The 12,660-nt window shown below is 36.6% G+C and overlaps 1 protein-coding gene and 1 long non-coding RNA gene across 3 annotated transcripts in view; both read right to left on the bottom strand.

The window, feature by feature from the left end:
* LOC143386226 (uncharacterized) overlaps nucleotides 1-12,660 on the bottom strand; it is a 223,619-nt gene that overhangs the window by 149,890 nt on the left and 61,069 nt on the right. The window lies entirely within an intron of this gene.
* LOC143386224 (secretory phospholipase A2 receptor-like) overlaps nucleotides 1-12,660 on the bottom strand; it is a 60,878-nt gene that overhangs the window by 31,003 nt on the left and 17,215 nt on the right. The window contains 2 exon segments of the mRNA XM_076841455.1: nucleotides 3,531-3,538; nucleotides 4,004-4,173. Coding sequence (XP_076697570.1) covers nucleotides 3,531-3,538; nucleotides 4,004-4,173 — 178 coding nt within the window.

Here is a 12,660-nt window from a genome sequence, read left to right on the forward strand (position 1 = left end):
TTTTTAAATAATTCTGAAATACTTGTGGGTGAAATGATATATATCTGGGATTTGCTATGAGAAAATATGGGACATGGGTGAGGGTAAAGCTGAGACAATAGTGACCATAAAGTTGATCATTGCTGACTCCTGGTGAAGAGTACGTGGTGGTGTATTGTGCTATTTGATGAACATAATACAAAATTGAGAAAAAATGGCAGAACTGTGATTCTAGCACAGATGGAATATTTTGCTAGTAGGACATAAGGACAGAGTCTGAGTTTATAAAAACCTACAGGCTTCCTGTTCAGTGGTCAGTTCAGACAGTCAGTTTTTGCTGGATTAAGATTCTCATATGAGGCCCAAGATAATGGATTCTTTTTTGACAGCCAGTAAAGAAAATGTGATTTAGGGTGGTGTTTCTACAAGCTGTAATTTAAAAGAAAAATGGGAACACTGGAGCTTTTATTATTGCTATTTTCTTCAAAAAAGATTTACATTTTCATCTTATTCAGAGACAATTTACTCAATGTCAATCAGCATGAGCAGCCAAACTGAGCATCACAGCATTATTTTTGCTTCAGGGAAAAGAGAAAAAGAGTAGTGCCACTCAAGTAAATTACAGCAGAAACTTATGAATGACAAGAAGCTCTGCTTTAGTTCCAGACTTCAGACATCTAAATATGCCCCAAGGAAGTTAACTTTAAAAACCAAAAATTTTGTCTTCTCAAAATGTATTAATTTATTTTGTCAGGTATATTCCCATCAAAATTCCTAAGTATATAGAAATGATACCTGAGCTTTAATTTTTTTGTTTTGTAGAATGGTGTGACATGGAACTTTATTTCTTTTTTCCAATTTAATAATACAGAGTTGCAGAACCAGAAGATTGTTCTGTTGAGTGAATTGTGATGTTTCTTATTTTGGGCTATGGGAAATCATCAGTTTCTATACAATTTCCTAAACCAATGCTTTTTTTTTTTTTTTTTTTTTTGGTGAGGGGTACTGGGGATTGAACTAAGTTATATCTCCAGTCGTTTTAATTTTTTGTTTTGAGACAGAGTCTCACTTAGTTGCTGAGGGTTTTGCTAAAGTTGCTGCAGCTAGCCTCAAACTTGTGATCCTCCTGCCTCAGCCTCTTGAGTTTCTGGGATTACAGGTGTACCATTTATATGCAAACACACACAAAAAATATTTGTCTTGATTACACCTTGCTTGTATCTTTAAAATATATAATTTTTGAAAAATTAATGAATATTTTTTATAGTAGTTTTAGGTTCATACCAAAATGAACCTGAAAGCACAGGGAATTCCCATATCATCCCTCTCCCTTGCCTCCTACACAATCTCCCTCACAGTAGACATCACATATCACAGTGCCAAATTTGTCACAACTAAAGCTACTCTGACACATCACAACCACCCAATGTCCCTCTTATCCCTGTCATTTGTTTCATTTACATAGAAGCAAATATTTGATAATTAGTTGTTATGATTTATAACTGAGTATATTGTTGTCATTATTATTTTGAACATATATTAGATAATTAAAAATGAGAAAAATAAAAGTTTTTATTTTATCTTCACTATTCATTCCCAATGCGCTTCCTTTAGATAGGCCTAAGTTTCTATTTCATTTTTTTTTCTCTCCCAAGAAGTTCATTTAATATTTTTGCAAAGCAAGCCTACTGGCACACATTCAATAAAATCATGAAAGATTTAAATTCTCCTTCACTTTTACAGGATACTTTAAAAATTATAGAATTTTAGGTTGGGTTTTTTTCTCCCCTCAATACTTTATAAATTTCACGTTATTCTCTTTTTTGCTTGCATAGTTTCTGAGGAGCAGTCAGATTTAATTCTCATCTTTGCTCCCTCTCTGGCTTCGTCCAAGAATTTTTCTTTATATTTTTATTTTCTCAAGTCTGAATCTGATTTTCCAAGCTATAGTTATTCTGGGGGAACTATCCTGGTTGGTGATCTCTGGGCTTCCTGGATTGTGGTTTGGTAATGACATCGATTGGGGGAAATTCTTGGTTACTGTTGCTTTAAGTATTGCTTGTGTTCCTTTCTCTCTTCTCCTTCTGATAATCCTATTACAAGTATTTATACAGTTGTAGTTGTCTCACAGTTCTTTTATATTCTGTTCTGTTTCTTTAAAAAAATTTTTTTTCACTTCTGAAAATTTCTATGGTCACATCCTCAAACTCAAAGATTCTTTCATCAGTGAATCATTAGCCCGCCAAGACATTCTTCTATTCTGATAAATACATATATCTATATATAGCATTTCATTTTCACTTTTTTTTCTTAGACTCTCCATCTGTCTTCTGCCTTTTAGTATGCCTTGTAATGTTTTTGTTGAAAGGTGGACATAATGTACTTGGAAAAAGGAATTCCAGGAAACAGGCCTCTAGTAAGATGGTGGAAACTATGGGCGAAAGGGAGTGTCCACATCCTATGACTTGGCCTCAGTCTTTAAATGATCCGTCCTGTGCCTCTGGACTGTGGCCCTCATCAGTGAGAGCTTCTCAGGTGTTTTTCTCTCCTCAGTGTGATAGAACAGCTGGAGAGTGCTGGAGCCCGGTAGTTCCCCTCCCTCTCAGGTAGGTTATGCTCTGATTAAACTCAAGCAGGTCAGGCTCTGGTGAGACTCTGTTAACAGAATGTTGTGTATTTAAAAAAGGATCCTGGCTGGGCGTAGTGGTGCATGCCTGTGATCCCAGCAGCTTGGAAGGGCTGAGACAGGAGGATCATGGGTTCAAAGTCAGATTCAGTAATGGGGAAGCACAAAGCAACTCAGTGAGACCCTATCTCTAAATAAATACCAAATAGAGCTATGGATGTGGCTCAATGGTTGAGTGACCCTGAGTTTAATTCCCAGTACCCCCCCCCAAAAAATAGAGGTTCTTTTCCTTCTCCTTCAAGTGAAAGCACGAGGAAAATTTTCTCTGATCCTCACTGTGAGGACCTGTTAGAGTTTCAAGAGGAAGAAGCTGTGACAGTGTGTGCGCCTCCTGTGACCCGGGCCCTCCTGGAGTTTTACTCTCAGAGTTGTCTACACGGAGCTTCCAGCAACTTCGTCCATTGCAGTTCAGAATTTCTAAGCCCAGCACTGGATTGAGTGGAGGTTTCTGCTGGTCAGTCTCTCTTCCAGTAAGTTGTGATGTCTGTATCCTCTGTCTCTCTCTCCAATTTGGGGGCAGTGGTTTGCTCTGTGATCTCATATCTTGGGTGGCTCTAAGAAGAATTTTGGTTTCTCAGCTTGTTCAGCTCTTTGCTTGTTAGGATGACATGGCAACTTCTAAGCTTCTTACATGCGGGGCTGGGAATTGGAAGTCTTCAAAAAGTACCGGTACTTAAACCATGTGTTCAACAGAGAGACTGTAAATGGATTTTCTTTGATCTCTTTTTTCTTTCTTTTAACCTCAGGAAATTTGGGGAATCTTTTTTAAACAGTTAAATCTGGCTCATAAATGTTGAGGAAATCTAAGCGTGTAGACAATAATCAGACCCTCCTGTAGGGTCCTGGGATTTTCCAGGGTGCTCACCTTGGTGGCTGGTGCAGCACAGAGGAGGCCCCACATCTTAGAATGTATGGGTGAGGAATCCTAACAGGAAAACCATGAAATTATATTCTATGTAGTCTTTAGAAAAAATTCTACACATTCTTTCTCTGCAGTAAGAGCTAGTATTTATGATTTACAGTGCAGCAGGAACTGTGTAATATTTAACTTAGTCCTCAGAGTAATTCTGTAGATACTATTGCTATCCTTAATAACGAGGAAACATATGGAGAGATTAAGTGACTTACCCAAATTATACAGCTTCATGTGGACAATGTGTTAGAAACTGACTATATTGTTACCCCCTGCAAACGGGGTGATCATTTTAGTTAACATAGGCAGTAAGAAAACATTAAGGAAGACTCAAACGAGGTGACCAAGGGGTGGAAGGGATTTGGAACCAATAAAAGAGAAGGAAAAAGTGAGGGGGAGTAGGTGCTGCAGCCCTCTCCACTCACGGGGTTGATGTGCGTTCCAGTGCATGTACTGTACCGACTCAGACTTCTGTCCTGTGGTCTTCCAAATGTATTCTCCTATGTCATTTTGGTCTTGCAGAGTGATCCAAAAATAACTGTCCTTTGTTTTCACCACACTACTGATCAAACTGGTAATAAAAGCCTGTTCAAACCTTGAAAAGGGGAAAAGGAAATGGTTACATTACGTTTCTAGGCAATAAAAAAATCTCATTAAAACATAATGAAGCGCACAGAATGGCACCAGAGTAAGTATTTCTTGCTAATTCTTTAGAACACGGAGCAGGAAAATACACAAAGACACTGAACATTACTAATAAATGCCAAATGTCAGTGTAATTTCCAGAAATACATGAGGAGAATTTTATTCTTATAGACTTTTATAACTGTGTGTTAGTCAGCCTTTTATCACTGTATCCAAAATAAGCAACCAGAATAACTTAGAGGAATAAAAGTTTATTTTGGCTCATGGTTTCAGAGGTTCAGCCCATGGTTGACCAATACCATTGCTCTGGGCCTCCAGGTTGAGGCAGAACATCCTGGCAGAGGGGTGATGGAGGCATGATGGATAGAGTCTTTTCATGGTGGCCAGGAAGCAGAGAGTGGTATGGGACACAGGGAATGAACCCTTCCAGCACCTTCGCCCCCCAATGACCCACTTCCTCCAGCCATGCCCCACACTCCTAGAGTTACCACCCAGTTAGTTCATCAAATGAGGATAGCCTGATTAGATTACAGCCCTCATAATCTAATCATTTCACCTATTGCATTAACATAAGAGCTTTTGGGGAGAATCTCATATTCAAATCGTTAACAAATTGTTTCAAGGAACAGAGGCTGACTTTGGTTTCAGAGTGTAGGTGGGAAAGTCCATGTAGCCAACCATACATTTATTAGAGTAAGATGGGGCCTGTTTTGTGTTTAGACCACATACCACACACCATGCCATAATGTGCAGGGAGGTAGGGGCTGGCAGGAGAGAGGAGGAAGAATAGTAAATTTTTCTGAATGAGTGTTTAACACTACAGAGTTCACACACACCCACTCACCACACTTGCTTGGTGAGAAAAGAATATGAGTAGTAACTGTGTGTCTCCCTAATCAGTTTGTTCACAGGCACATGGAATTCTTGGCTTATTCAAATGTGCATTTTCACTGATGATAAATTCAAGCAGAAGGAGCTACTACAAGCCAGTACATCCACTAGCATTTTCCCCAAACAGCTGAATGAATTAGTGTTCAATGATTGTTAGCAATTCTTCCTTTCCAACATGAATACATTCACACAGAAAACGCCAATGCATACCTGATAAGAATTTAAAGCTAAATTTGAAACTGTCTTGAGAAATCTATTTTCAAAATATATAAAGTTAGAAGAAATTTCAAACAGTGGTGACTTCTGGCCAGCTCAGCTGAGTCAATGGGAAATAAAGTCCTGATGAAGTTACCCAGGAACACAATGAGAAAGCAAATTAGACTTTTAAAATACTATTCGGAATTTAAAAATTTTCATGCATTCTTAACTTGCTAAGGGAAGTAAAACAATGGGATCATTGGAAAACAGAGGTGTCACAAAGGAAATAAGGGGGGGGGGAGAACAGAAAAAAGTAAAATTTGAAATGACACCACTAGAAATGTTTAGTGACTAAAAACATCCGTGGTATGCATCTTTGCAGAGCTCATGGGTTTTCTTCATGCTTTAGTAAATATTTTTTGCAAATACTTTATTAACAGTCTAAATCGCACCCATTTGAAGTTAGACAAATTCTTTTGTAATTACACACAGGGGCAGAACCTTACATAAATGTGCTTCAGAAAGAAGGTATATCAAGCTGAATGCTTCCTGGATGCTGTCATAATTTTCCTTATACTTTGTTGGTTTGTGTGTCATAACATATGGTCTGCTTTCCTGATCCCTCCAAGGCAGCATGGCATGGTTATTGTCCCCACATGGTGCCTGAAATTGCTGTGTTAGAGGCCAGCAAGGCACTGTGCACCATGGGTGCGATGATCAGGCACTGCTTATTGTGCCGGTGTTTAGTCTGGGGGTGTTGCTAGGTTTTCCATTATCTTATACTGTGGCATTTATCAGATAATGCAGCGAAATGACCTTCTCTGTGAACTTGGCCTTGGGTATCATTATTCATGACAACATATTGCTTGTGTCCCCTGTTGATTGTAGATTTATTTAGTCCCCTTTGATTTGCTATTTTATTTCTATTTATCATTGCTTGAAACAGTAGAAACCTTTGGCTTTTTGAACTGGCAAGTGTATTTTTGAAGTAGTGTATATAATACTCATACATTAAATCCTAAAGCCTTCAAGTCAAAACAAGACTCTGGTTTTCTTGATCCAGTTTTAAAAGGTGAAGAAATGTGACAAATGTGTCTTTCTTCTAAAGAATAAAAAAAAAATCTAAAAAACTTTATTTTTTTCTAAACAATATGAAGATATTAAATCTGGATAATATCTTCGAGTATCAGTTTCCAGCCAGTAAAGAAGCAAGAGGTCATTTTATATTCTTTACTACTCATTATTTCAAACACTGATAGGGTAAAAAAAAAAAAAACTTCTGCCTTACAATAATATAGAAGATCATCTTTCAGAGGCTTTTCTAACCCTGTGTTTTAGAATAATTCATAAGAGAACATTCCAGAGTTTTGTATTATCTGGTCTCTTTGTCTGATTTGCTGAGCTTGTTTAATTCAAATGTTGTTGGGATTTAAGGAAACAAAAATAACCAAATATAACGTACATTCTTCTGTATTGTTATTTGAACCAGGATAGCATGCTATCTCTAGGAACTGAATAAAGTTAAAACTATTTGTCATCTTAAAAAAAAAACTGGTAGAATATTTTGCTTATGTGCACCTACTTACAAAATCAAATATTCTAGGAGAATAATTCTTGCAGTCAGAAAGAAATTAACTTTTCCAATTAATGCCTTAGAAAAAGTTAAGAAATCACTTGTGTTTTCAATGTAAATAAGAAAAATACATCTTGAAGTTCCATTATGTTTGCAAAAAATTGTTCACGGTGCTAAACATTACATTTTCATTTAAAAATGCAATTTAAAGATAGCAACATATTTTTAATATGCATTGATAAATTTTTTTCACTTCAGAATAAGCATTTTGCACTTTAAAAGTACATACTTTAAGAGGAGGTACATTTTACTTAATATATAAGTGAACATTATGTTTCTTCATCAGTTTAGCAGTGATGGCTAACTGGAAAAAATTTGGCATGTAATTGGAAAAAAAGGTTTCTTGTCTATGAACAACACAGCACGTAGTAGATAGCAGCACTATAACGATTGTGTTTGTATTATCCAAAATGAATTAAAAACAAAAGTAACACATAGAAAGTATAGCTTTACTTGTTAGCAAATGAAATTTAAAAAATAGTGGTTGTGTGTGTGTGAGAGAGAGAAGTTGAAGATTTCACTGGAATGACTTGGTTTTGAACTGAGTAACTGCAATTTGCTTTCTCCCAATTACACAATTATCAACATTTTCTATGCCATTTGAAATAACAGACTTTGTTGTTGAAAAATATAAAAATGATCAGCTTCTTTTTCCTTCTTGTAAATGAAGAACGGAAATAGACTATCAATAGTTTTAAGATGGAGACACGCACCATGATCATTGTTGTCACAAGTTTCTAGTGGCCTCCTGTAATAACCAGGAATGTTAAATTTTTGAAAATTGTTTCTTGAAAACTATTAGAAAACAAATGTAGAATTAGAAAACATACTTAATATAGACAGAAGAAATAAACCTAGAAGAACAACTTCCAAGCTGTTAGTGGTGGTTCCTTTTGGGGAAGAGAAGAGAATAGACAGTAGGTGAAGGAGCACTGTCACTATTTAGTCTATATTCTTGGTGTTTAATTTTTACTAATGAGAGTTTTTTTATTGTCTTATTTTAAAGTGGTTAACTAAGATGTGACTTTAAAAAAATAGCTTCTTTTGGGGCTGGGGATGTGGCTCAAGCGGTAGCGCGATCGCCTGGCATGCGTGTGTCCTGGGTTCGATCCTCAGCACCACATACAGACAAAGATGTTGTGTCCGCCAAATACTAAAAAATAAATATTGAAAAAATTCTCTCTCTCTCCCTCTTTCTCACTCTCTCTCACTCTTTCTTTAAAAAAAATAGCTTCTTTTTATACACACAGAAAAACTATTAGAACTAATAAATGAAGTCAGCAAAGTTACAGCATACAAAATCAACACACAAAAGTGAGCTGTGTTCTATAAAAATGGATAGTCCAAAAAAGGAAATTAGGAAAACAATTGCATTTAGGATAGCACCTGACAGAATGACATACTTAAGAATAAAGTCAGCCAAAGAGGAGAACGTCTTGTACACTGAGAATTGCAAAATGCTGATGAAAGAGATTAAAAACACAAATAAACAGAAAGACATTCCCATGTTCATGGCCTGGAAGGATTACTATTATTACTATGTCCGTATTATCCCAAATGATCTATGTATTCAAAATAATCCCTATCAATATCCTATATACATATATATAATTTTTCTTTTCAGAAATAGAAGTAATCCTAAATTTCATATGGAATTTCAAGGGACCTTGAATAGTTGAAAGAATAAAAAAGAGCAAAAAGCTGGAGGTCTCACACTTTTTGATTTCAAAACTTATTACAATTAGAATCCAAATAAAGTCTATACTATATTTTAAAAAATGTACCAAAAAGTGCAGTAATCAAAACTGTGGTACTGACAGAAAGACTGACATATAGATCAATGGAACAACAGAAAGCCCAGAGAAAACTCTTGCATATATTGTCACATGATTTTCAACAAGGGTTCAAGACCATTCATGGAGAAGGTCAGTCTTTTCAATAAATGGTGTTGGGAAAACTGGATGTACACTTGCAAAAGAATGAATTGGATTCCTATACCATTAAAAAAAAAGAACTCAAAGTTAATTAAAAACTTAAATATAAAACCTAAAATTTTAAAACTCTTAGAAGAAAATGTAGGGAAAATCATGTATCACAACAATATACAACAATATTGTATACTGTTGTGACACATGACTAAACCAGTCAGGGTCACTCCAGGTGATCTGGGCTGGCATGAAATGATCACACAGAGACAGAGAGATACCTTTTTCTTTAGGTTCTTTGACATCTCCTCTGACCCAGATCCAACAAAAGAGGCAAGTCAGGCATGAAAGAGAATGAGCATGCCTGGAACCCTATTTTATTGGGGAGAAGCCGTCCAAACGAGGCAAGGGGTAGGATTACAAAGGAACAGGTGAGTGTAACTCAACCCCACTGGGTAATGCCCACTCCTGGAGCCATGCCTCATTATCCAAGCGGAGGTAAAGCCCAAGTTACTGTGGGGCACAACAATGTTCAGTATCTCTTGCTTAGGACTTAAGGGTGTGTATTTCCAGAGTGATTCCCGACAGTATATGGGAATTATATCTTGGAAGTGACATCAAATGTGAAGAAAATAAAATAAGATATGGATAAAGTTGGCTTCATCAAAATGAAAAACTTTTGTGCATTAAAAGCACTATAGAGTGAGAAGGCAACCCACAGAATGGGAGAAAATATTTTCAAATATATATCTGATATAGGATTAATATACAGAATATATAAATGACTTCTATAGTTAAATGACAGAAAAACAAACACCCCAATTAAGAAATGAGCCAAATATTTGAATACACGTGTCTCTAAATGGCCAATATTGAAATGATGCTCATTCAGGGAAATGCAATCAAAGCCTCCGTGAAATACCATGTCATGTCTGGTAGCATGGCTATTATCAAAATGCAACAAAACAACCAGAGAATAACAAATTGACCAGAGTGTGGTGACCTTGGAACCCTGTGAACTACTGGTGGGAGTGTAAAATGGTGCTGCAACTATGGAAAACAGTATGACACTTTCTCAAAAAGTTAAAAATAGAATTATCATATGACCTGGCAATTTTACTTCTGAGTATATACTCAAAGAATTCAAAGCAGGGACTTGAATTTGTATATTCATGTTCAAGGTAGCATTATTTATAATTGTCAAAAGGCAAAAGCAACCCAAATAATTACTGATGGACAAATGGGTCAACAAAATGTGGTATATACATATCAGGCTATCTTACCCTTAAAAACAAAGGAAATTTTGATGTATGCTGCAACATGTGTAAACCATGATGGCATTATTCTAAGTAAAATGAGCCAGAGTCAAAAGGAAAAATGCTCTATAATTTCATTTACATGAGGAATCTAGAGTGGTCAAACTTACTGTGACAGAAAATAGAAGAGTAGTTGTCAGGAGTTGGTGGTAAGGGGGAATTGGGAGTTTTTTTTTTTTTCAATATGAGAAGATGAAAAAACTCTGGAGATGGAGATGGTGGTAGCTGTACCACAATGTGAATGCACTTAAAGCCATTGAATGATACACTTAAAGTGGTTTATATGGTAAATTTTATGCTATGTGTATTTTACCCACACAGACACAAAAGTTAACTGCCAGGGTGTTTGGGATATGGCAGTTGCAGGAAAGTGGCAAAACTTTAAAAATACTTAATACTTAAGTATAATGCATATTTAAACAGAAAAAAAGTGAGACATTGCAGGATTTTTCTCTCTGGGTAAGCTTCACAAAATCAAATATCATTTGTATTATTTTTTTTGCTAAATATTCCATAGCTGATTGATCAAGATTTCAACATACAAGCACCTAGACAATTATCTATGAAATTGGAGTTTTGCATTCCTGCTCTTATAAGCAGCAAAGTCACTGGACCTGAAAAGGTTTTGTAATAGTACACCAGTAAATAAAAATCTGTTACTTAGTAATAAGGGTCTATTTTTCTGACTTTCTCTATTCCACAAAGTGTTAAAAAGTCCTAGAGCAAGAGTGGTTGCTGGATAACAAAAGAAATAAATAATTTGTAGCAGGTGGTTCTAATTGTGCCCATCAAACCTGTCACTCAATTGTGCAGAAGAGTGGAAAATCAATTAGCAACTACAAGCCTGGGTGCTGAAGAGTGACAGAAGTGTCTTAACTCAAACAGGAAATCAGTAATGGAAGAAAATGATTACTAAGGCTAGTGGATGCCCCTGGGTCTGAGGAGGCTTTCCATCTACTGTCCAGCCTTCTCAGACAGAATATACTGCTGGAGAACATTCCAACATGTCTGTTACTCAAAGAGTGGTTTATTGCCTCCTGGGGTCTGAATGGATAAAGACCAAGAGTCCAGCGTTCTTCATTTTTCCAACATCCTGCTTTGGATGTGGTCTTGTTTGCCAGTAGTGTACTTGCTGCTAACTGACCTGGAAGGGCTTCATTTACTCAGAGGTGGTCCTGCAGGTGTGGTTAGCAACTGGGCTGGTGGTCAGTGCAAGACAACTTGGACAGGCCTAGGTAGCTGAAATAGGGATTAAAACCAAATTTATCTCTCCCATAATTTTGCTTCAGAGTTGGAACACACATGAATGTGAGCTACTGAATGTAGTTAAGCAAAGAAAAAAATCGTGTTCACAACATACACTTGTATCCAGTTTTGGGGAAACAAAACAGATTTTTGCCCCCCGACACTATTCATCATCTGTATGAGGTCCCCAAAGCATTGGTAGAATATGAAGCCTCTGAACGCTAAGGCTGATTTCCACCCTAGCTAGGGTCACTTTGGCACTGTGAACAATCTATAATGTGACTTTGAGTTCATCACTTTGTCCTGTTACTCCATCTTCTTCATTTGTTCCACATGTCTGTGTTCTCTTTCGTCAGCTGCTATATTGCAAAAGGCACTGGACAATTATACCATTTATCTATCGATCAATCGATTGATTGATCTATCTACCTACCTAACTAAAATCTTGTTGGTGTTTAATAGGGTGCCTCTCACAAAACAGGCATTCAATAAATACTTTTTAAATAAACTCTTGACTATTAATTTTTTGCATAGTCAGATAACATATGAAAAATAAAATCCTAGCATGCCTGGTATGTAACAAGATCTCCATGAACATTAAACAAACAAACACAAATTAAAAAAAAAAAAGGAAGAATGATACATAAAAATAGATGAAACAATTATACTTATTTTCTTCAATACAGAACAATTCAATTATAATGAACAGAGGACACTGATTTCATTGGTCAAGCTCCTGTAATGTCCAGTGTTCACTTGCTGACTGGGGATTTATGATCCAAGGTGCTTGTGGAAGCTGCCTAGAAAGTTGAGGGGATAAAGGCTTCCTTCTGCCTGGTACCTATACCTGGGAGGGAGAGTGGCAGAACTAAAACTAATGCTGAGATACATCAAAGGTAGCATTATACCCTAAAGAAGGTCATTTAGTCTGCCACTCGATGTCAACCCATTCCCCAGTGTATTAATCCATTTCTCTGCACACATGCATGCACATTCCTGTGCATTTTTTTGGAGTATATACTGGAAAAGATTTCAGGACAGATGGAGGGAGTGAGGAAAGAAAGAGGGTGAGAGAAGAAAAAAAACACTGGTGACTAAGAATGTTGACTCCCAAGTCAAGGGAGAACAGAGAAAGCATACAAGTTCTCTCTACAAAGTAGACAGATGCATGAAGAGTCTCTAGACAAAACCAAAGCACCAGTTCTCCTATTTCCTAGTAGTCAGTGGAT

Source organism: Callospermophilus lateralis, unplaced genomic scaffold (assembly GCF_048772815.1).
Source record: "Callospermophilus lateralis isolate mCalLat2 unplaced genomic scaffold, mCalLat2.hap1 Scaffold_107, whole genome shotgun sequence".
Lineage (NCBI taxonomy): Eukaryota > Metazoa > Chordata > Mammalia > Rodentia > Sciuridae > Callospermophilus > Callospermophilus lateralis.